At 39.3% G+C, this 26,240-nt stretch overlaps 1 protein-coding gene across 11 annotated transcripts in view; it reads left to right on the forward strand.

Moving 5' to 3' along the window:
• ATXN7 (ataxin 7) overlaps positions 1-26,240 on the forward strand; it is a 133,280-nt gene that overhangs the window by 79,720 nt on the left and 27,320 nt on the right. For all 11 annotated transcript variants that reach the window (XM_054695259.1, XM_037492217.2, XM_037492159.2 and 8 more), the window contains one exon: positions 3,256-3,360. In XM_054695259.1, coding sequence (XP_054551234.1) covers positions 3,256-3,360 — 105 coding nt within the window. The remainder of the gene's footprint in view (positions 1-3,255; positions 3,361-26,240) is intronic.

Below are 26,240 nucleotides of genomic sequence, written 5' to 3' on the forward strand. Positions count from 1 at the left end.
GAAAAGGGATACAGAATTCCCTTATTTTTTTCCCTGAAGAAGATATTTTATATAATTTATTTTGTATTCTCTAGCTTACTTCCAAATTGAGATACTCGAAAGAATTTAGAAAGCTAAAGCTGCTTTAAATTTTCACAGTAGATCTCGATTTTCATAGGGTTGCACAAACTGTATTCAAGTGTACAGTGTTTCTTTCTACATGATTCTCTGTGTGTGCATGCACATATGTGTGTACAACATGTGTGATGTGCTAATAAGCAATTAATAACTGATCTCAACAAATAGTGCAAATCTCAGTGAGTCTTGGTTGTGCTTTCGCCCTGGAAGTTCACATCTCCATCAGTAAAAGGATTATATTGTAGACCAATCCTATATAAAGTGTTTCACATGGGGCTGGGCCCAAAGTAGGCTCTTCAGTGTATGTTAGTTATTTATCAGTTATGGTTATCTCATTAATTGCAAACCAGCTTAGGTTATTGAGAAATTTGAAAGTTTTCAAATTGATACTAGGAAATATCAATTCCTGGCCCCTTCCAGAATGACACCTATCCTCTCAGCTTTATTGTTAATGTTTTTTAAGTCTCACAAAAGGATCAAAGTAACGATTCTTTGGTAGATACCTAGGAGAGGAATTGGACTATATGGTGGCCTATTTTTAATAATTTGAGAAACTTTCATGCTGTTTCCATAGGGGCTGGCCCAGTCGACATTCTCACTGGCAGTAAGTGAGGGCTACTTTTTCTCCACAACCTTGACAACACCAGTTTCTGGTTTTTCTGATATGGGCCATTCTCACAGGTGTGAGATAGTGTCATTGTGATTTTGATTTGCATCTCCCTGATGATAGTAATGATGAGCATTTCTGTATATCCTCTGTGGAGACGTTTCTATTTAGTGCTTCTTAATTTTGATTGGGTTGTTTTCTTTTTGTTGAGTTGTGTGAGTTCTTTATAGATCTTGGATAACAGCCCCTTGTTAAATGTATGGTGTCCAAATGTTTTCTCCCCTTCAGTAGGATGTCTTTATGTTTTAGTGATAGTTTCTTTCACCACGCAGAACAATTTTCTACATAAATACCATTGTGGCATATTGAATTCTTATTACTTGAGAGGATTGGTATGATTTTTCATATTTTACATTGCATTATTTTTAAGGGCTTAGAGGGCAGTCCCCAGAAGTATCTGATACCTGGCTAAATAAACAGTGTTGCTTAATACTGAATGCTATGGGGAAAACACACAAACCAGTATATTGCATAGGCCTAAATCTAAAATGAAACCACTTAATTTTAATAATGTTTTAACTACTCAGTTAATAAAACTGAGTTTATTTTATAATGAAACTGTTGATTTTATACTTGAAACATTTCATACTTTTCAGCTGTATAGTAAACTGAAAATTAAGCCATTTCTATAATTCAGATTTTCTTCTTAATTATTCATTGGAGGCATTTAGCCCAGGGGTATATATAACTTCAGGTAAACTACTTTATATTTTCATTCTTTTAGATGAAATACCATGTCAAGAAATGGTAGCTACGGAAAATGGCTTATTACTTGTTGAGCATTACTTGACTGTAACCTTTCCCCTTCTCCCACATATACTATTTTTAACTCAGTGTGGGCATGCTTTCAAGGAAAATAGCACATTGTTTGGCTCTTTCTTTTCGTTAAATTATTAAGCTTAGTCACAGTAGTCAGGACTCTACTAGAAGCTTCTTACGTTATCTAATCTGTTCATCCAGTCAAAGATGTTCAGCCCTGACAATGCAACTTTTTGGAGTTAGAATCTGGAAGGAATTTTAGAAATCATTGTTCTGCTGTCTTCAAGAGGAACTAAATCTAAGACATTGCTATTCTTTAGAATCAAATCCCAGCTCTCAGACACCTCTCAGAGTCATTTTCCTTGAGTGGAGATATAATAATATCTATCTGGGTGGCTGTGAGGAGAGAATGAGAGATAGCACATAGAAACTGCTGCATCCCAGAATCATGTTGGTCCCTGGTGTATTTCAGATTCATAGTAGCTATCTGAAATTCAATGAAATGGAAACTGTAAGATAATCTGTGTTATAGCTGTGTGTAGATATCAGATCAGTAATTTGATATTGTAGAGATTATCGTAACTTTACATCTCCTTAGGACATTTCTTTTGCCTTTAAAACCACTAAAATCATCCAAGCTGGAGAAAATGTGAAATTAAATCTCATAGGAAAGAAAGTAACTTTTCGGACACCCCCCCCCACACACACACACCACCACTGTTCCTCTTTTAAACTTGATTTTTTAGTGATTGAAATATTTGTGTAATTGAAATGCTCTAATTATTCATTTATTGTAGATACTCTAGTGTAAACAGCAGTAAACACTTAAAGTCACCAATTTTGAAATACTAAAAGATTTAGATTCTGAACCTAAAAAGATCTAGGATTTAAACTGTTGACTCTTTTCCCTGGATTATTGCTAATTGTTCATGGTTAAAATTTTTTAGTTAACCATGTATTACCAGGTATTAACTTATTTTTCCAGTTTTCTGTATGTACAGATTGCTTAGTTTCATATTTGTGTTCAGTTACTACTATGACAAAAAGCAACTGCAGTGTATATTGTCTTATTCTAGTAACGGAACTCAGATTAACGTGCGCAATGCTGTATTTGTACTAAAGTTCCAGCTCTGTCCATTAGTCATCGGTATATAAGCAAAAGGACTAGAGGTTGTTATAACCTAAAAAGAGTATAAATATAATTTTCTTTGTATCACATGAATGAAACCAGCAGTTTTACTCTTTAGAGAAACCTCTGCTTTCTTTAATAAGTGTTACATAGAATTTAGAGATCAGGTGGCTGGACTAGAATGCATAGTTAAATAAAACCATTAGATGGTACAGTTTAGTGAATTGCTAAGCATTTTATATTGCTGCAGATTCTTCCCATCACCCTTGGTGGAGTGGAGTTCATCTGAAGTTGCTTTCTTGTGTGACTGTATTCATTGTTTGCATTTTAATAGAGTTGTCTGTTTCACCTCGTACTAATGATTTTTGATGCATTGTATTTTAACCCTTTGTAAAGGTATTTCTGTAAGCTTCATTTGATTTCTCTCAAGAGTCTCGGTATGCCACATCAGTTCCTTTTAAAGTGAGGTAATATTTTTTCCTGTGTACTTTATAGGACAGTTCCTTTAGAAAGTACCACCACCTCAGATTTCATATTCATCAGAACTAAATGAGTGAGTGACGTCTCTCTTTTTTTGTTGCAGACATGCCAATATTTGGTCTCTGTCCAGCCCACGATGATTTCTACCTGGTGGTGTGTAACGACTGTAATCAGGTTGTCAAACCGCAGGCATTTCAATCACATTATGGTAAGTGCTTAACCATTTAAAAATGATTATTAGATGATTATTAGGAGGTAAAAGGCAAGGCACGATTAAACTGAAGGCCAGTGTCAGCATGGGTAGGATATAATACCCCATCCCTCTGTCAGGAAGTAGGCTTTCTCATTCACTAAATGGATTAATGCCTATCAGATGCTAGGTGTTTTCTGAAGTTTATTGAAAATGGTGGGCATTTTCTTATTTTGCTTAAAGTTAGATGAGGAAAATGAGTTTTATAAAATCTTTTGAAATATTGTATCAATATAATAGAAGGTTTATTTTCTTTTAAGTTCATGGTTGTGGATGTTAAAATTACACATACACACAATATGGAGATGTGTTTTTTTAAATGTGATTTTGAAAATTCTGAATGTGTCTTGATGTTCTAATTTGTGAATATGATGATGCTATGACATCTTCCCCAACACAATGTACCTGTACTTAGAACGAGGCATTGTCACTGTAGGAGTTTCACAAATCCCTGAGCCATTATTGTGCTTTCTGAAGCTTCAAGCCTATTATCTGTTTAATTATAAAGAGTCCAAATGAGGTTGTTTTGCATTGTCAGATGCCACTTAAAGTATTTAAAATAAGAGTCTAGGCCCTTTCTGTTGGCACAGGGGTTAACGTCTCCACGCTATCAAGCTATCACCAGGGAACTGGCCCACATGGCACAGCAGACCTCTCCTGTCTCACCTGCTCCCCTCAGCAGTATATTTCAGTCGATTTGCCTGTTCTGCTTCCCACTATGTCTGTGGTGAATCCTCTTACCACCTCCGCCCACCACATCTCTGGCCTACACCCCAGTTTTTGTATGCATAAATAAATAAATCTTTAAAAAAATGAAGTAAGATTCTAATCATAGAACTTGGGTTATACCTAGTTTGGTGCAGTTAGAAGTATTTGAGTGCACAGCCTGTCAGTCTCTGGGGGTGTAATAATGATTCCTACCTCCATGGAGTTTATGGTGTAGCTGGAGAGAGGGACAAAACTAACTAGACATATTTTAAAAATATTTGCAAGTTGTTTCCTCATAGTCCTCACTATAAATGCAAGCATGAGATGGAGAATAACATGGAGTCCTTTTGTAGATAGAGTAGTGAAGCAAGAACAGGGGAAGTGACCTGGGAGACCTGATTGCTAAGTTGTAGAAGGAGTCACCATTGCAGTATTGTAGAATAAGAGCATGTCATACAAAGGGAAGAGCTGGTACACAGCTTTAAAGAAGGCCAGTATGAATGGAGGGTAGTTAATGAAAGGGCGTAGAGACTAGATAGTTCTGGCCTTTACTTTAATCATGCATAGCCATGTACATGCCAGAGTAAGAAGCGTGTAACACAATCCACTTCACTGGTTGATTTGCTGAGACTAGATTGTGGGAGACTAGTTCAGAGGCATGAGATGATATTAGACTAAGGCTGGTCAGTAGAGCTGGGGAAGCCCACTTTTGTGATAAATTTTAAAGCTAGAACCTGTGGGCTTGCTGTCAGAAGGTCAGTTGTTTTTTGAGAGTCACACCATCATAATCACCATCCCATCATTTCCCGCAAGAAATATCTCTTTCATGTAATCATAAAAAGTTTTTTTGAATTTCTACTTCTGGGTGAGCTCCTGGGTAGGCATTAGAGTGAATGCAGGAATGACTAAGATACTGTCTCCCTGCTTCAAAGTCTTAGTGACTAGTATTGGAAAATAGCTTTAGCCAATTTCCAAGTATTTTAGACTTATGGATTTTGAAACTAGACTAGACTGGATTTAAATTTATACTGGGAAGAACCATGGCTTAGTTCTTTGCCTTGAGTAAGTTTTCCAATTTCAGTTTCCTTTGTTATAATATGGGGTTGGTGATAGCAACCTTATGGGTTCCCAGTGAGGATTAAATGAAGCAACATGGGTAAAGACCTTCATCTAGTGCCTTGCAGATAATAGATATGAGATAAAGCTACAGTGATAGCTATAGGAAGGTATGTGTCTATAGTTGCAAAACAGTCCAAGTTAGGAGTAAGGAGGAGCCCAGATTGCTTCTTGATGAGTAATTCAGAGAAGGCTTCTTAGAGAAACGATTAGACAGCCTGAATATTCATGTTAGTCTATTATGAAGAGTGAAATGGATTATTCTTCCTGTGTGTAAAATTTTTCAGATGTATGATACAGTGTGGAATATGCTTTTTTAAAGTCACCTATAAGCCCCTAAAATGGGAAATATTTTGATGGGGATAGACAGGGCTGCCATGTGCAGCTGCATGCTTTGTGCACTGGACAGCCATATTTGCTGGCCCCAGGTTGGCAATAGGAGTGACATGAGCAAGGCCAGAAGCAGGAAATTCCAGACTGTCTGGAATGTACTACATAATGTCCATTGGCCAGAGCTTGGTATGCCTGCATATAGATGAGCCTTGTGCAAAGTAAGGTCAGTACTGCCTCAGAGAACTTCAGTCCCTGAGGTACATCCCAGGATATATGCTCCTGCCCTTGCTGTGTCAGTGGGAACCTGCATCAAAGTGGTGTGACGAGGTGGTTCTCTAGAGGGCTGATGGGCAGAATGGATTGAAAGGGAATGAGAACAAAAATAGGGATATGAAAATAGCTACTGTTTGGTTTAAGGCCCAATTATTGCTTCTTCCAGGACTTTCTTGGGCAGAAAGGCCACTCCCTCATGGAGTCTGTCTTCCAGAAGTGTTTCACTCAGTTTCAGCACACTTTATAGAGATGATTTTATCTTCCTCTGTCTCTTAGAATGTCAGTATGTTGGTGGGAGGCAGGCAGTCTCTTAAAATCTTATTCTACCCTTTTCTCTACCAGTACCTAGCACACATAATGTGTTCTAATAAGATACTTGTTGAATGACAAGGGGAGAGTGGTAACTCCAAACTCGTAATGAGAAGTTGTGAATACAGGATTCACATACTGAGATTGCCTCTGTGTCTAAGTAGGAGATACGACTAAAGAAGCCACTGACTGGGGAGGCTGTGGTCCCTCTAGTGGCTAGGGAAATATTAAAACTCTAAGACAGAAGAGAGTTCTGACATAAAGAGGAGGGCTAAGTGCTGAGGAGGGATTCAGCTGGGAAATGTGGAAGGAGTTCCCTCTTTGAGGCAGCAGCCAAGAAGACTGATAGAATAAACAGGAGCTTTATAGAGGAATGGGTGTGTGGTGTTGGCAACTGGATGAAGTGGAAGAAGGCATTGCGTGAGGCCCTGGAGTAACCATTCTTAGTGCTGCCAGTGTTTATTCTGCCTTTGGGGACAGGTGTTGTAACAGGAAAAAAGTATTTTGGTATCATTTTTGATGTCCCCATAATTTCAGAAGACCAATTCTTACATGCTCCTTTTCCACAGTTTAGAACAATAAAAAGAGATCTTTCAAATTCAGAGTTTTTCTCAGGGGCCATCTAAGTCTGTTATTACCATGTTAGGAAGAACCCACACCTGCCATGGGAGAAGTTGTATTATGTTTTGATAAAGTTGCTGAAAATGTGTGAGCTGTCTTTAGTGAGTTGCTGGTATTCAACGGTGACTTTTATGAACAAATGAGCAATTGATGCAAGATCCAACAGGCAGTTCCTTTAAAACCATTGCTGCCAGGACAGGGAAGGCCCTTACAATGGCAGCAAAGCTTGTAATTCTGTTAATGTTGGTGTTAAAATGTAGGGTCTCCTTATCCAGGATTCGGTATCTTCAGTTCAGTTCCCACAGTCAACTTGGTTCTGAAAATATTACATGCAATAAGATATTTTGAGAGCGAGAAACCATGTTCACATAATGTTCGTTACAGTGTATTGTTATACTTGTTTTATTGTGTTGTTGTTACTCTTACTGTGTCTAATTATACATTAAATTTTACTAATATGTTTCTATAGGAAATGTAGGAATACTTTTTGCCTGTAAGAAAAAACATCGTATATATAGGGTTCTGTACTTGTCACCATTTCAGGCATCCACCAGGGGTCTTGGAACATATCCCCCACAAATAAGGGCTAACTACTGTATTATTCTGAACTGGTGAGCAGCTTAATATCCAGAGTAATAAGAGACCATGTACTTTTTTGTTAGCAAAGTTAATGATGAACCAGGATTTCCATTTGAGCTGTCACAGAGTGACTGTAGTATCATTTGGGCACTTCTGGTTTTTCATTGAATGATTGCTTTCATAGTATAGAATTTTTTTGTGTGTGTGGAAACTGCATAGTAATGCCATGCTTTCTTGATGATGTTTTGATATTTCAGATTGGCTCATATTTTCCTCAGTTACTCAGTTTTGTGGAGTTTTTTTTCAGTTCTTTTTTTTAAGATTTATTTATTTTTGTACAAGAACTGGGGTACATGCCAGAGGCGAGGGAGGGTGAGAGGATTCACCAGAGACAGAGCAGGGAGCAGAACAGGCAGACAGACCAAAATACACTGCTGAGGGGAGCAGCGGGGGAGACAGGAGACATCTGCTCCGCCATGTGGGTATCTCCCTGGCTGGCTGGGAATCGAACCTGCGCTGCAGAGGCTGCAGACAGCTTCACAGCGCTGCACTCAACCCACTGCGCCACCGGGGAGGCCAGTTACTCAGTATTTTTAAGAGGAATGTTTCAGATTGTAAATTATTTTCAGATTGTAAAATATCAGTGGATCCCTCTAAAATCAGTGGATCAGAAACCGGCTGTATACTTGAATCTCATTCCGATTGGGCCATCCAACCTGTTGAATGTACATCTCCGGGGTTAGGATTCAGGGGGCTGTATTCTAAACATCTCTCTAGGCTGATTCTGATTCTCAGACTACCTAGGATGGCTATGATCACAGATGGTCCATCCTTTCTATCAGGACTATATTCCCAGTGACTGGTATAGTGAGCGCAGAGATCAGCACTCAGAGCTTTGTTGAGTCTAGCAAAGATAGCATGATAGATGGCCCCCTTTTTTTTTTCTTCACTTTGTATATTTTGTGCTGGAAAAGTCACATTATGGCCTCTCAAAGTGTGGAGAGTAAAAAAGGGTTCCTTAAATCCAGAGGCACATTTCTTTTGAGGTTGTTTACCAAGTTGTGAATCTCAGTTGGTCAGTTAGCATAAATGTCTGGTCTTGAATAACATAGTGTGTAGTACTATTTATGTACATTTACTGTGAATCTCACAGGTAGAATTAGCTGCTGACTTGTGGGATGCATTTGGGTACTATGTTGAAAGAACTGTGTGCTTGCATTGCTCTGTGCTCTGCTGCATCTCTTTGAGTTTGCTTATGAAGAATGACTTAATTTCTCTGAAACTGTGTTAGGCACACATGGAATGATTCTACCTATGTGAAATAATTGAGTGATGTTAGTTCAGCTTAGACAGGTGCCACATTTAGAGTCTATATAAGTTAATTAAAACTCTGTTTAAATGTTAGTTTTGACTCAAATTATTTAGGTGACCCTCTTGTTCACCCTTGACTCAGCCTTGAGTTCCTCCCCGAGGGAGGCCTCAGTAGTCACCTGTGCTTCTGCCACCTTTTCCCAATTTTAATCCATCTTTGTAATTTACACACTTACTCCACTTTACAATTTTTCTTTGAATCAACCCACTTTTACTGAAATAAATCCTTTACAAAGTAAGCCTTTCTAGAATCATCAACATGTGTGATTTACCACAGGTAACAAGAGTAAAAATAAATATATGTTAAGAGATTATTAAATTCTGTGTTGATGCCCTTGCTAGTGCTGACTTTGAACTGACGCCTGCTTCCTTTTAAAAAGGAGACTAGTATGTTTTGAGCAAGTGTTACCCAGGTAGAAATGTTATGGTATTAGAGGAACTAAAAGAGATTTGGAAGGGAATTAGATTTCACTTAAATTTAATGTTATTAATGTTGGAGAGTGATACCTGCTCCATATTTTGGGAGACACCAGGTCAAGCAACTATATTTGATTTCCACAGTTGTTTATGGAGCTCTCTACTGACACCCTAGTCCTAGGAAATACTATACAGAGGAAGTAGAATTCTAGAATCACATATTGATCAGCAAAAGGATCAGAGAGGAAAAATACCCTTTACCATTTATCCAATGATATTCTGTATAGAGCTATAGTCACTGTGAATGTAACGTGGTTCTGGACCTCACTGTGAAACATCTGCCCCTCTCAGACCTCTTCTGATCAACAGAGGTGTCATAAATGACTTTTTATAACTTTGTGAAAGTAGCTTTGACAGAAACTCAGCTGCCATCTTACAACTTTCGTGCTTGCAGATATGAGTCCTGTAAAATTAACCTCCACATACATTGTTTGGATTTACTGATCCTTTTAAGTGCACTGAGGTAGCTTGGGTTCTTTTCAATGTTAGTGTAAATTATAATTTGCAAAATGTCATTTTCATCCGAGGATGAGTAAATGGAAATTTACTCATTCTTTTTTGAGCTAATTAATTGCTTTCAAAGAACCTTAGTGTAAAAGCAAAACGAGTCTCACTTTGTGAATCAGTGGGATGGTTCTGGCAAAAAACAGATTGCCTATATTAAAAGTACTTCAGTAGATGTGGACAGTGCCACAAATAACTAAGTCAATCTACATCACAAAGCAGAAGTTTGGCTATTTAATAAATATCCCTCCCCCTTTTGCCATTTGGTTGACTTAACAGCTTTAGATATTTTGAATGAGTTTATTTTATTTGGTTATTAAGTAAGTTTGTTTTTTGAATAAAGAAAAATGTTCTTTTTTTTTTTCCTCTCCAGTGTGCTAACTAAATAATTAAATTTGGCCCAGACATTTTTTGTAATGTGTTTTGTTTTTTCTACTTGGAAACATTCATTCATAGTTAATCTTTTTAGGATTGACATTAATTTAAAAGTCCACAGAGTAATGATAATTTTTAATGGTATTTGATTCACACAGCATTTTTGTGTGTGTTATCTCATTTCCTGTTCTTAAGGACCCACAGAGGGATGATTTTATTCCCACTTTACAGATCAGACTCCTGAATTACATTTTTCTCAAGGATAAAATGTACCTGGCCAGGTTTTCCTTATTACTTGCTTGTAATAAGGATGTTTAGAGTTAAAAGAAAATCTGAGAAAGATAATACCAATTCCACATCTCACAAAACTATCAATAGTGACAAGATGTCCTAGCTCAGGTAGAATTTGAAGTTTGATGAGAGTAGCTGGGACAGCTTTGTAAACCCATTCCCTCAGAAAAGAACAGTTAGTAATTTGAAGCTGTAATGATGGTAGATACTTGGTTTAACATGGTCACTGAAATTTCTCTTTAGCTTATTCTTTATTTAACCCTGTTATATTAACTATCCAAAACCAAATTCCCCTTTTTGTTCCAGTTTCATAACATTTTGTAGCTTCTTTAGAGAATTAGTTGGGATATATTTATTTTTGTATTCAGTATAAAAATTGAAGCTGGTCGCAGAGCCAAAAGTATTACCTCCTTTGTATCCAAGACAAATTCCAGGGATTGAGCCAGGGCAGGAAACTAACTAGAGGAGCACATCAAAATGTGAATTATGTCAGTGAAGGATATTCCAGGCTGACCATTTGACCTAAATCTCTTGTCACTGAGTAGCATAATGTTAAATAAATATAGTGAATTAATTTTATGTTGCCATGGCAGAATAGTGCTAATTAAAATATTCGGATAACTTAAGTAACATCAGATAAAGGACCACTTTGTCTCTAGCTAACACAATTTTATCTTTTTTTCCTTAGTTATATAAAAACAGGTATCCTTAAAGTGGTCTTATTGATGTCATTTATAGCACCAACATTTTAATTTCTGGTAATAAAAATGTACTGATTTTTCCTCTTACTGAGTGCCTTATTATTGTCTATACTTTTGGGGGTGCTTAAAAAAAGTTAACTGGCAAAGAAGATGCATTTATTCATGCATTTAACAAATATTTATTGAGTACTGACTGTACTTTAGGCATTGATTTCCACTGAACTAGAAAAGCAATAATTTTATTTCATAGGGTTTATGTTCTGGCTAGGTAAGGTGGAATAAGAAAGACAAAATAAAGTAAGATGAGATTTTTCAAGTAGTGATAAATGCTAGGGGTAATGTGAAAGAGAATGACTGGGGTAAGACATTTTAGATAAGGCTAGTGAACAAAAGCCGCTCTGAGTTATTTGAGCTCAAGGATGAAAAAGAGCCAACCATTTGAAGAGCTGGAGAGTCAGGCAGTGAAAATAGCAAGTGCAAGTATCCCAAGAAAGGCTAGCAAGGAGGTGGGAATAGTGTACAAAGAGAGTGGGGAACTTGGGACCAGATGATGCTGTGCCCTGCAAGCCATGAAAGGCACCAGGATTGGATTGCCAGGAATTGCCATGTCACTGGAGGATTTTTGAGCATGGAAGTGTCTTGATTTGGTTTATGTTTGCTCTGTGGAACATAGGGGGCAAGAGTAGGAGCAGGGGGATGTGTTAGAGGACTGTTTTGCACTATTCCAGGTGAGAGCTGGATCAGGAGAGGAAGCTTAGGTGAAGGTTATGGTCGCAGAGGCTGAGCAGTGTGCATGGAATTGGAATTTGTGCAGCTTACAAATAGAAAGCCAGCCTGGCCTGCCCATGGACTGGGGATGAGCAATATGGGAAAAAGAAGGGATGAGGAATGACTCATGGGGGTTTTGGCTCAAGCAGCTGCATGACTTGCCTAATTTATGGATCATGGGATTGTTCTTTCAGTATGTGCATGGGCTTTTATTTTTTAATGAGGTGTACTGAACTGACTGAAACGTCATGATGTATTCAGTTTTTAGATACTTTCCGAAGATTCTTGGGGTAAAAAATAATTATCTCAGTATTTGAATGATTTATTTTTTTTTTTTAGTTTTTGTGGTTGTGGTTTTATTTGTTTGTTTGTTTAAGTGGAATAGTTGTCTAGTTACACAGGTCAGGAATTAAAAGAGCCTGTGTACACTTCCTGGGACCAACTCACTGATTAAGAAACACAAGGACATGTATCTTTATTTTTCCCATTAGTAATATAGTAATATACACTATAAAAGAAAAAACTAACCAACAGGAGGGCAGATACACAATCAGAATGAATAAAGCTCTCCATCTAGCTTTTCATGGGTACAATTTGAAAGTTTCAAGACTGGACAAAGTAACATGTGGCTGTGTGCTTCTTACTCCATCACACACATAAACAACTAGATATGTTGTAAATTTGCTTTTTAATCAGCATTTTATCTTATTTTTTCCATATTAATGTGTATTACTCTATTTTTTTTAAATAAGTCTCCTCCATTTTATTAAAGTATTTAAGAGAATTTATCCACTCCCTTATTGATGGAAATTTAGATATCCGGCGGTTCACTATTATGTGCAGTACTGTAAAGCTCATCCTTCTCTGGGAATGTCTGTCAGTATTTCAGCATATTGATTCTCCACATGGAGGTTGGACAGAACTACCCTCCAGATTAGTACTACTGTGATTTAATGGACAACTTCAGCAGTTCTGATTTATGTTTCTAGAATAAAACAGTGAAAATGTGAGTCTCTAGAAGCATCAATAAATAGATAAATGTAAATTGTTAATCATTCACACTGCTACTCTTGACTTGTGTGCTACATATAGAAATCATTCAGATTGTAAAGGAGGCTTTTTAGGATAGAAATCATTATTTTCCTAATAATTATTTTGCAGTGCTGAAGCTACTTACACCTGCTATTTCAACTTTGTTAAAGTTGTGGTCTTACATATGACCAGAAGAGGGAGTTTTTATTGCTTCCTTGAGCTGTAGCACCTGCCACCTGGCTAAACTAATCCCTCCCGTGCATGTGCTGGTCCAAGCCCATGAAACGAACTGGTTTGAGACAAGGGTGAAATGACCAAATTTAGCTATTTCCTGCCTCATTGCACATTGTGTATATAGAAATCCCAGTTTTAAGGCTGCTCCACCTTTTGTTTTTAAGAAAACCATTCTCAGATTCAACTTCAAAGTAATTTTATACTTTTGTTCTGATATTTTTAAGAGGGAGGAGGTGGGAATTGGGGGGGAGGGGAGAGAAAGAGAAGAAAGAAATTATCTCATTTTAAGATAAGTTGAAATGCAAGCAATAAGTCCCTAATCTGACATGACAGATAGAGTAGTCCTCTAGGGTCAAAATAAACTCTGGGGTGAAATTCATTTCATTGCCTCTTACACTTGAGATTCTATAAAAATTACTAGGATTCCGAATCCTGAAGATTTGTAGTGAGTTATAGAAAGCTAAGGTGTTATTTCACTAAAGTGGCTGGTAGGCCTTTTTCAGTGTGACTCTTACAGTACTCCATTGTGCTAGACTCTCTGTCTGCTTGGCCAGACAAATGAAATGGATGCCATAATCAAGATGTACTTATTTGATGTAGTATCAGAATTAACATGTTATTTAAAAATTTTTTTTGAAAGATTTATTTATTTATTTATACAAGCACTGGGTACTGTCAGAAGCGCGGGAGGGTGAGAGAATTCACCAGAGCCAGAGCAGGGAGCAGAACAGGCAGACTGATGAAATACACTGCTGAGGGGAGCAGCGGGCGCTGCAGGAGAGGTCTGCGTGCCATGTGGGACCCTCGCCAGCGGCCAGGGATCGAACCAGTGCTGCAGAGGCTGCGGGCAGCTTCACAGCCCAGTGCTCAACCGCTGCACCACTGGCAGGCCCTACGGTGCATTTTTTTATAACAAAAAATTCTGAACTAGTTTCTTAGGATATTTTTATTTACACTTGAATGCATTAAATATGTACACTCATCTTTTTTTACATAAATATACAAATCTAATTATCCCAACATGGTGTTTTTCAGTTCAGCCTACTTTTTATTATTTAATTGCATCCTCATCTTCTCCAAATATAACTCTTGTCTACTCTATACACCATCTAGGTGTATATTCTTAGCACATAACTTAGTATCCACCCTATTATATTTTTTTCTCATCAATGTAACCATATAAGCACATAAAATCACATATTTTATTAATAGGGCCTTTGGCACTGATTTAAAAAAAAATAGATTCTATTCACACTTTGGCTTCTTTTCTACTCTTCAAGACCACATGGAAATCTATCCAGAGCCCAGGATATCACTACTTCCCTCTTTAGTGATTGCTTTCTGTTCTAAGGCACAACTGCTGTGAGGGCTGCCTTCCTCAGCCAGGCCCTCTGTCTGTGGACCTTCACTTTGTTTCCTCTTTCCTACCTCTGAACAGAGATTGCCACCCTGCTCTATGCATCCTTAACTGTTGGTGGTTTTGTGTCTATAGGATAGAATCTCAGGAAGTTGTTCCTGGGTCAGAAAGGATATTTCTTTGCATTATTAACTGCTAGATTGTTTTGCCAAAAGTTTGTAATGCCTTATATTTCTATTAGCCTTCTAAGAGAATGTTTCCACTAGGAGTAGGTATTTATTTTTCTAAACTTGCTTTTTTTCTAAAGTCTCCTACATGGTTTTACACAGACACATGTGATTTATTGTAATTTGACTTTGAAGTAAATTTCTCAAGTACAAACTTTTGTACTAGTGTAACATAAGTTTGAGTAATACTTAATGATAGGAGGCAAAGACGTCTTTCAAAATGAGTGATGATTTTTAAAAATTATTGATTTAAACATTACAGGCAGTTTTCCTGGCATTCATGAGAAGCTTCTTTTTTATTCAGTGTAGAATGTACCTTAAGAAAAAACATAGTTCTGTTAGGCTGAGATTCATCACTGCAAAATATATAGTCTCTTAGAGGATAACAGTTTTTGGTAAGATTAATTGTAAGGTCACTGGAAAAAAATTGTTAGTTTTATTTCTGATCTCAGTTAGAATCCCTGCATTTGGTGTGATTGGTCACCTTTTAACAGTGTTCACTGTGTCTGACAAATAATGACTGGACTGAGGTCATGCAATAGCTAACACAAAGGCTGTGTAAATCAGGCCATGAGTTCATACCTTATTTTCCTGCCTTTGAACAACTGGAACAGCTAAAAAGGGTGTAGGGTAGGTAAAAAGGTATCAGGCTTTTTTGCCCTCCCGCCACTAGGATAGATGAGGGAACCCTGTGGTCCTGAATGCATGCCTGATGGCGGGTACCTCAAGTGGGTACACCTGGGCTGAGAGACTGGGCTTTTAAAGGCGGCGTCACAGGGATGCCAGCAGCAGAAGAAGCCGAAAGAGAAGCCGAGAAAGCAGCAGAAGCCGAGAGAGAAGCAGAGAAGGCCGGAGAGCCCAGAGTGAAGACCTGCTGGGGGCTGGCAGGCCTGCCATCTTACCGGCCCCCCAGCGCCCCTGCCTGCTGTGTACCTGGTAATCCCAATAAAAACCTGCAAAACCACTGAGGACTCTGACTCCTCCTTTACCCAGTCTGCTGGATCAGAAAACCTGCACCGTGTCCATTCCTGACTCTACAATTGGCGTAGTCAGCAGGATGACCCATGCAGATGGGTATGGAGCCCTCCGAAGACCTGTAGGGACTAAGGAGTAACAGACTGTGTTTGGCTGCAACAATGCTGGAGGCGTCATGGAGGCACAGGAGAGGGACAAGGTCTGGGAGCTGCAGGACGAGACCTCACATGAAGGAGACACCCAAGAGGACCAGCCAATGACCCCTGAGGCAGCAAGAATCATCAGCGAAGAGAGGACCACAATTCAGAGCTCACCAGTGCTGATGCAGGGAGAGGCCAACAGACTTGGAATGATGGACTTGGACTGACAATCCCGCCAGAAGGCGGAGGACCTTGGCAGGTTATGGTTTTTGAGAGTCTGGGGGGTGGCCAGTGGGCCTTGATGGCCAAAAGCAACCTGCGTATGCCCAGCAGCTAGGCAGAGGAGAAAAGCCAACTGAGAAGGCAAAAGCTGGTACTGATGCTAAGTTTGAGAAGCCCTGAGTGGCTGTTAAGCAGCCTAAGTATGCTGAAGACCAGTGAGTCTCTTAAAATCACCTGTGGGTGATGCCCTGCTCATTCTTGAGTGAGGGTGAGGAGCTGAGGAACCTGTCCTTGGGGGACGGTGGGGGAACGTGGCTTGGAATGGAGCCCAAGCCAAATGTAGAGTTTGGATCCCCAACCCATGTGCTTGTGCAGTGGGTTGGCCTGAGTGCAGGGGTCTGCGAGTCACATTGGTGCCTATGAAAGCCGAATGTTGGAGCGACTGCAGACAGAAATCCTGAGGGTTGGCGATTACCCCCAGCAGTATAGAATCGCCAATCCCAGAGTGAGTGCACCCTGGGGGTGGATGTGGTGTGTGGCTTGTAGCCGAGACTACAGCCAGAAAAGGCCAGGAAGCCTGATGGCTCCTGGTGTCTTACAGTAGATGCCGTGAGTAATTCCCCTCCCTTGTATGAGCAGTGCCTTTGGCAGCAGATTTGGTGGCTCGTCTGCTGGTACCAATAATTGTCTTTTGCCACAAGGTTGGGGCCCTCCCTGGACTTATTTGTGTTCTGTTGTATTTTGTTATATTGTGATGTATTTGCTTTTGTGGGCCATGGCTGCATTGTTTATGTTTGCTAAGAAAATTGTATATATGTAGATTGTATGGCAGAAAACCCTGAGGGGGTGGACTGTAGGGTAGGTAAAAGGGCTTTTCTGCCCTCCCGCCACTAGGATAGATGAGGGAACCCTGTGGTCCTGAATGCATGCCTGATGGCGGGTACCTCAAGTGGGTACACCTGGGCTGAGAGACTGGACTTTTAAAGGCGGCGTCACAGGGATGCCAGCAGCAGAAGAAGCCGAAAGAGAAGCCGAGAGAGCAGCAGAAGCTGAGAGAGCAGCAGAAGCTGAGAGAGAAGCAGAGAAGGCCGGAGAGCCCAGAGTGAAGACCTGCTGGGGGCTGGCAGGCCTGCCAGCCTACTGGCCCCCCAGCGCCCCTTCCTGCAGTGTACCTCGTAATCCCAATAAAAACCTGCAAAACCACTGAGGACTCTGACTCCTCCTTTACCCAGTCTGCATGGGATCAGAAAACCTGCACCATGTCCATTCCTGACTCTACAAAGGGACACACTCATGAAATGTGACAGAGCCCTGAAGAGCTGTTCACCAGAAGATCAGATGAAGCCTGCCAGAGGAAGGCTGCTGCATGGTATTAACAACCCCCCAGGTGAATGATACCCATTTAAACTACATCTCCCACCTCTCCTAATCTGGTGTGAGTACCTAGTAAGCGCTGGATAATAACATAGCAACATTTCTTCGTGAAGCTAATCTGATTCTGGATAGCAGGCTTCAGGCCCACAACTGAATGAATTGCTTGGTATTTCCAAGTTTGAAAATACTTTCTCCCCCTTTCAAGTGCTCCTTGGCAGCAGGTAAGGAATGTTAAAGCTCCTGTAAGTGCCAATTAAGGCCAATTATAACTCGCCCAGCCTGCTGAGACAGTGAAGTTAGTGGAGACTTCTTGTGTTCCTGTAAACTGGAGAACTGACAGGCACACAGTATTTCCCAACTGCCAGCAGCTTGTTTGTTGCCCTACCGAACACCAAATGACCCCTCTGCTGGCTTCTCAGGATTCGATTTAGGAAATACCAAGCTTTGTTGGGGACCTCACTAAATTCTGTAATAGTAACTACTATTTTTCTCCTACTCTTCCTTACCACATGTTGTCCGCCACCTTATTTCTCATTGCTTCCAATCATAATAACAAGCATTTAAGATGTGCTAGACACTATATTACCTCTTTTATTCCTTACCACGGACCTGTAGGAGGAAGTGGTTATTGCTTCCCAGGAGAGGGTCCCTCTTACCCCCACCAAGGAGGAACAGAATTTTGTTGCCCAAGTAGAAGTGCCGAGTCTGTAAGCTGACCTATGTGACCAAGACCTCACTGCCTCACCTACCTGCTGCTGGTTTGCTTTGAGCAAGCAGGCTAATTCATGGAAGAATTTGTGTGAGTTCAGGACCCCTTTTTGTACCTCAGAGTAAAATTGATGAGTGCACACCATCCATGCCACAAACCATACCTAGAATTTTTGATACCTCAAGCATAGGTATTACTTTAGTAAACTGTATTTTAGTCTCATTTTTTTAATAAGAAAAAAGAAATGTGACTTTGTGCTATATCAGTGTTAATTTTCTTTGGATATTAGGACATGGTTTGAAGAAAATAATAATGTATTTTCCCAGGGCATTAAGGTGTATGTGTCTGTTTAAAAGTTTAATCTGAACTTTATGGCCAGTTTTTATTTGTATATAATCTATTGATCGTTATTTATTTTCCTGGCTTATATTATCTTTCATGACTCCTTTATTTTTATTTATTTATTTATTTTAAGATTTATTTATTTATTTATACAAGCACTTGGTACAGTCAGAAGCGCCGGAGGGTGAGAGAATTCACCAGAGCCACAGGGGAGAGCAGAGCAGGCAGAGTGACAAAATACACTGCTGAGGGAAGCAGCGGGTGGCAGGAGAGGTCTGCGCGCCATGTGGGACCCTCGCCTGGTGGCCAGGGATCCAACTGGCGCTGCGGAGGCTGTGGGCAGCTTTGCAACCCAGCGCTCAACCACTGCACCCCGGGGATGCCCATTTCATGCCTTCTTTGATGCAAGTTTTAAAGTAAATTTAAATTGTTTCTTATATATAAAATTGATTGTGTATGTGGGTTTGTAAATTTGTAGGAACACTTACTGAAATTCAAATGATTTTACTACCCCCTTATACTGTCACCCACAAAAAGAAACAGTAGAAAGGCAAGCATTTGTATTGGGACACCAGAAAGATGCCAATATCTGATCTGACAAGTGCAGTGATGTGAAACTGAGGCATAGTCTAAAAAAGGCTCTCTTATCCCAGATCTGTTCTGCTTGATGACATTAAGGAGACACCTCAGCTACCCTTCGGGAAGGTGGGTGGGTGCAGTTAATAATGCTAAGACCTGTTGCAATCAGGTAGTACAGCATTGGATTTTTTTCCTTGTAGCTTAAGAAAACTTTCAGTGAATTATTTTTCTGAATTAACTTTTCAAAGTTTTGGGGAAAATATCCTCATCCTGTGATTCTAAGACCTGCTGATGTCTCTTTTCTTCCAGTATCTTATATGTTTATACCACTGTGTGTTTGCATTGTTTGAATGTGACTATAAAAAATCTGAGGAAGGGGAGTACATTTCAGAAAAGCTCTCTGGATCTTAATATTGCTGACATGGTTGGATCTGAACATTTGCTGTGAAAATAAAGCAGCGTGGCTACTATTCTTTTGTTTTAGAGTAAATTTAGAATTTGTTTCTGGTCTAGTAAAAGTCATTTCCTATGCCTCATATGTCTCTCAGGCTTTCCAGGCCAAATCTTTTACACACATGTAATTCATGACATTTTGCCAAATATTCTGTAGGGGTTGAAGGTACTACATAGAGGAATTTCCCTGTTTGACATTTCCAAACGTTCGTTCTAAACTACCAGACATCTGAATCTATTTATGTGTGTAGCCTTTATTATCATAAAACTTAGATCAATTTATGGTTTTTTTCCATGCTTATTTGATAGTAAGATTTGGCAGTTGATAGGAGGGGAAGTAGTTATAAGGGAGTATAATAGGGCTGAAATAGAAACCAGGAAGACACGAGTCACTTAGGAAGAGAAATTTTTTAATTGAAAGTATAAATGATGCCAGCTTTAGTCAGGCATCCAAGGACTGAACACCAAATTCTGTATATGAAGTGTATATCTTTCTGAAATTACACAATTTAAAAAATATGCACAGAAAATGGGTTAAGATTTTTGTTTCTAGATTTAGGGAGAGAAAGTATGCTTAAGTACAACAAACTTTAGTTTTTTAAAGTGTAGCTCATGGTGAAGCGAATTATAGAGAAAAGCTGTTGATATTTATGGAAATGCATAAGTTTAAACCTTCTACATCTAGGAAGACAAAAAATGTAGATTGTATACTGGATCCTTTAAATCTTGTAATATACCTGTTTGTAGCAGTGTCATTTTAAAGGTATTCAGAAAAATCAGGATGTAATTTGCATTTTAGCAGGTTAAATTTATAAGTTCCATGTTCTTCAGTTTTGGCAAGTTGCCTTTTAAATAGAAAGATTAATTTACACCAGCCAGGACGCCTTGTATGACCATATTAGATGAAATTAGACTCCACCCCTTGTTTTCTGTTGATCTGCCAGGACCTTTATAATTCAAGTGCTTTTTACAGTAGTAGCAAATGTTACATAAGACCAAACATGGAGCATATTTGGAGTTGGTGGGCAGAAGCAAATCATGATGTAAGCCTGCAGTAGCAAGTGTGCAATGAAGCACAACCAAATTATGTGAATGGAAGGTAACAAGAAGCCTCTCCAGAACGGCCCTTCCTCCACACCAGGGCTGAAAGCTCCACTGGGTAAGTTTTCCGAGGCAGTTTTCAGAGGCTGGACTTGGCTTTGGGCCCAGGAAGAGCTTGCGGAAGGTGGGTTAGGTCTTTGCTGACATTACATAGAACCAAGCAGATTGGGGAAGAATTCATGCCGGCCTCTTTCCTTCTGGTGTCCTGCCCTGCCAGCAGGCCCACAGCCGTAGGCTGCTGAAGTGGCGGAGCGAGTCAACTCTGCAGAGTTGATCAAAGTGGGTAATCGCAACAAGGGATTAGTTGCTGTAAGCTGTCCACGGAGCCATTCTGAAATGTCATTTGAGTGATCTGGCCAAAGTTCAAATGCAGTCAGGAGTCAAGTTTGCTATTAACTCCAACAAAATGCTGAGGTTTGCACCAAATCGTTCTTGTTTCTCAAAACTGGAAAGCATTGGTTACATTGCTCTCTAAAAATGGAGGAACGTTGTAACATGCTTTAACTGTTTGTTTTTTATCTCACTTGTGGTAAGTGAGGTTTCATGACAAGCAGTTCACAGTGTTTCCTGTAGAATGTGTTTGAAAGCTGTTTTGTCAGATACCTCAAATCCACAGAAAGTTTCCAACAGAACACTGTGTCAGGAGGAAGAACAATTTCAGAATACAAACAGTAAACCTGGGAAGTCATTCAGGAGCTTAGCTTAAATTTGAGTATATAAAAATTCAATTATGGACCTGAATGCTAGGAAAGATCCTTCTCCCTCCCCCGCAACCCCTCGCCTCTGTTCTCAAACAGGAAGTGAGGTGATAGTTGAGTGCTTTAATTTTCATGGATTCATATTCATACTTCATGCCATCTGTAATGATGAACTTGACTTGATGGTTTTAATTGAGGTTGAAATTTAGCTGACTGAAGAACTTTAAATATCAACAGATCATAAAACTTTAATCAAATTGTTAGTTCCCTAAAATGGACTTTTCTAAAAATTCTTATCTCTAAAATGTCAGGCAGTTTTTGTTTTGCTGTTTTTGGTTTTATTTTTTGATTATTGCTTTTGGTGTTTACTAGATAACAGGCCCAGCTTGTAGGTGGGGGAGATAGTGTTTTTCTTCAGAAGAAATAAACACGTGCTGTAAATTCATTGAAAACTTTGGCATTGCTAAGTAATGAATCACCCACTCTTGATTAACAGAAAGCTTAATGAAGGAAACTTCTGGGGCTGTACTTCAAGTTGGAAGTTTATGTTACTCCACGTTCATGGTCCTTTCTTCTTTCCCAGCCAAATAAAATAGTAAATAAAAATAAAGTAAAAAGGATACGGAACTAGTGGATTGTGACTTACCGATGGATGCAGCACTTTGCAGCAGATGGTGCTGTCATTCCACTGCACCTTGGACTTGCTACTCCTTTTTGGGGGTAAGACAGTGTTCCCTGTGGGAACTCTTGCCTAGAAGTTTGAATTTTACAAAACAAAATGAAAACAAGAGAACTCCATTAATTTGAGTTTTACTATGTTCTTTTAATTCTTTATCATAGTGCAATGTGTGTGTGTCCGTAAAAATTAGATGGGAGTAGGAGTAGTAGAGGCATGGTTGTTTGTTTTTTTTAAATTCTCTTTGTGCATTTTGATGCTAGCATTGTGTACTTTCTTTAGGGAAAAACTGTGACCCAAATCCAAAATGTGACTGCAGGATGCTAGTATAAGGACTGAGTATGCTGATGCTTAAGCTACATAAGGTATAACAAATTTGAAGACTAAACTTGTTACGATAAACCACCGAATTTATAGAATACTACCCACCCACCCCAACCCCCCAACTGATAAAGGATTAAATCAGAAGCAGCTGGAGGTTATTGAGTTTTGGTTTGGGCTTTTTTTCCCCCTTCCCTCATGACTATACTTGAAGAACACAAACATTTCAAGTGAATGATGGGTGGGAGAGAGACGGGAGCAAATTCTGGGGAAATGCTGTGCATCATTCCAATAGTGAGATCATGTTTGTTTCAAGCAGGATGATTGTCAGTATCATTTGGGTAACACTGTGCTTTCTGAGGACAGCCGAGAGAGGTCCTTACGACTGTTAGCAAAGCAGAAGTGTCAGCCAGCATGTCATTCATTGCATGATACTCCATCATCAGAAGTGGTGATAACAAGATTACAGTGGTGACATAGTTTGGCAGCTGTATTTTGCTCAAGGCAGCAGCAGTCTTCCTCAAAGGTACTTTCACTAAAAAGCATGTATATGTGTGCGTCTGCTTGAGGTCATGATAAACGTCCGCTCAAAGACTGCACCTTAAACAGGACTGCATGAGTATAGGAAGGACTCCCCCACCCCCCCCTTTAGGCAGTGAACTGGTCACTCAAACATTCAGTTTTCCTTAAAACAAATTGTCTTATAACAATGATTATGAAGAAATGATATACTCACAACTGAAGTGATCAACAGTTCAGTATTCCCTCATTTTCTCTCTCATCTCATCTTCTTTAATAAAGTATTTGAATTTTTTTTAAAAAAACATTCTTTCAGTGTCTACAAAGAGCTACAAGTTTAAGATGGCAGGGGATGGGTACCCCAGATACTCAGTTAATTTTTCATATTTCTCACATACTTGAAAGCTAAGTCCAGAAAGAACAGTCCCCATGGGAAGAATTCCTGGCAAGAGGATTGTTTGAGGTTGCCATATTTCTGCTCCCTTCTTAGCAACATTATTGACAATCCATTCACGCCTGTCCCTTCCCCCACTGGAGTCCTTCTCCCTTGTAATCTGCCCTTTGTGATCTGTTCTCTTTCATGCAGCCAGCGTGAATGGGGATGCTGCAGTGTGCGCCCTGCCCAGAGACATGGAATTGCCAAGAGACCCAGAATACTTTAGTGGGGCTTTTATTTCCGTCATAAAGCACTGGCTTGAAGAGCTTGATAATTTGATTATAGACCTTTGGTGAAAAGTTGTTTCAAGTGGACCAAGTGCTGTAAATGACTCTCTTTTCTGTGCTTTCCCCTTACGTTTTAATTTAAAAGCACCTCTGCTTTAGGGGGAGGAGAAATGCATTTGGCAGAAGTCTCAGTTGGAGACTAATTTGTTAGGGCAGCCAGTGTTGAAATCATCCTTTTCAGTTAAATCCCTCTAGTGGAAATGATGCCCAGTGCTTTGTGGTAAAGACTTTCTTCCTCACTGCTTTTCAGTGCCATTTGTAACCCACCTAAGCGTGCTCCCAGGCTGCCTCCCAGCTCCAAATTTGGCTAATTGTCCTGTAGGCACTATGTGTCAAAGGCCAGCTCTGGATTCCCCAATTGGAGATTTGAATGTTCCAGGAACAGCCCTCCTCCCTCCCTTCCCCCGCCCCCAATTTAGCACTAGACTTACCCAGGTCTCTCCTGAGAAGTGAAAACAATTGCCTGGGGACCCTAAAGAAATTGGATCGAAGAAATAGCAGTTTTAGTATTAAAGAGAATATGTGTTTGCTGGTCAGACATGAAATGCTTCTAGCAAAGAATGAGAACATTTATAAGGAAAAGTTGACACCATAGTGAGAAGATATCATTAAATGCCTTATGTTCATATTTAGTCCATGGTATAATTTTAAATTGTATGCAAGTTTTTTTTAATACATATTAGGGGAAAAAATAGATGACTACTATATCAAATCCCAAAGTCATGCAGCTATTGCTTAGGATGATGGTAAATTAGGTTTGCCTGATCAGCCACTGAATTTTTAAAATATGCTCAGTAAGTAGTAATCTTCATAATAAGCAGCAACAGTGAAAAACCCAGACTGTGATTCCATTTTGAATGTCAAACATTTAGGGAAAAAATTGATATGCAGCAAACTAGATGTGTAAGCAAGAAGTTTGAGATTTTTATGTATGTATGTATGTATGTATTGATTTATGGTCTTCTGCAGGCCCTGATGTGGGATGTTTCTTAGAGTCTTACAATCTTTGGGAAAGAGCTGATGCCAATTGACACGCACAGTTAGTGTTAGGTGGCCTGAAAGTAAAGCATGACAGTTAGTTTGGGTTGATTGGGAGCTATATAATAGCACATAGCAGTTATTTTTCAACATGGTTATAAAAATAGACACTCTAATTCTATGATGAGACACTTAATGAATTACACAAATTTCTAAACTGAGTTTTTATTATTCTAATTGTTACTTGCTCTGCCTGGCCAGAAGATCTGTACATGTTTACCTGTGTTTTACATTTTATAGCCATTTGCAAGCTTGATTCTTTAAACTTCTTGCTTTAAATGGGAGTATTTGAGAATATAAATCGGGGCTGTCAGAGATCCCACAAAAGCTTACATTTCTTCAAATGTGGATCAGTATTTCTCAAAAGGCCTTTCTGTATAGGATACATACTCTTTTCATTCAAACGTGTGAGTTTCATTTAGAGAAAAATTTGTGGACTTTAACAATCATTATTTTGATCATCTCTGAAATTTCCAACCTTGAATCTGCAAGCTGAATTTGAGGCTTGTCTTCACTTGATTTCATTTTACCTGCAGTTTTTTCTAAGTGACTCAGTTCTGTCAGGAAAATGACCCAACTTTTTATTTATCAATTAACTTTAGCTTCATGAGCATCCTTTTGGGTTTGGGTGAATTCAGTTTTAAATGACTCTAAAGGTTGTTCCTCTGAACTCTTATCTGAGAAGAGTTTAGTATCTTCCAAAACTAACACGCATAAACTAAATATACAGACTTAAAGTGTACCACACTGGAGAAGTTCACTTAGATTAATGTGGGTTTGGTTTGTTCTTAAGTGATTTCTGCCTGCCTTGATAATCACTATACCTTTCTTACATAAGTCTGAAACTGACATCATCTAGTAACATGTAATAGGTAACTGGCATTGAACTGATAGATGACAGCTGATAGATGACCAGAGTAAGGCTTTGAACCCACATGTCTCTGACCAAACTTCTTCCCCTTTCAGTTGATCTAATTTTTTTTTTTTTTGTAACTTTGGAGTATATTCAGACTGGTTTATTAACATCAACACTGTACCTGAGCCATGAGCCTCTGGTGGGTATGCTGTTGTGACCAGCCAGAGTGACTAGGAGCATGCATAGAACTGCTGGTTGGTGGAGGCCAACCTCCTTATCCTATGGAGTAGGTTTTTGCTGCTTTTCCACATGGTTCTTTATAAAATATACTCATCTGGGAACTTTGTAGGCTGATTCATTTTAGCCAAGAATTCTTTTTAGCCGGAAAGAGAGCCTTTACTGGCACTTCCTAATAAAATTCATTCTTCAAACCATCTTTGATGTTTTAAGACCCCCTAAGAGTTGTGCGTTCTCTCTCTCTCTCTCTCTCCCACCACGAACATGCACATGTGTGCATACTACACTGACTACATCCCCTAGCTAATCTTTAGAATGGCATCATTCCAAAATGAAAAGATGAAATTCACAACAAGCTGGGTTTCCCTTAAGCAGATTCTAGATCCCCATACAAATTTACCAAAACTGTGTCTTCACGTTATTGTATCCAGCCTTTTACATTAATAATTGTTCTGTCCTTGTGGGACACTTAGAAAGATGGGGTTCTCACTGATAAATGCCCTATCCCTCACTCTCATCCTTCCCTTCTTGTCTGCTTTTGGACCCTATATTATGGCTTGCTAATTACACAGGTGGATTGTAGTGTGGTCTAGCTTGGT

Source organism: Talpa occidentalis, unplaced genomic scaffold, assembly GCF_014898055.3.
Source record: "Talpa occidentalis isolate TD23 unplaced genomic scaffold, MPIMG_talOcc4v2.1 talOcc4.10, whole genome shotgun sequence".
NCBI classification, from domain to species: Eukaryota; Metazoa; Chordata; class Mammalia; order Eulipotyphla; family Talpidae; genus Talpa; species Talpa occidentalis.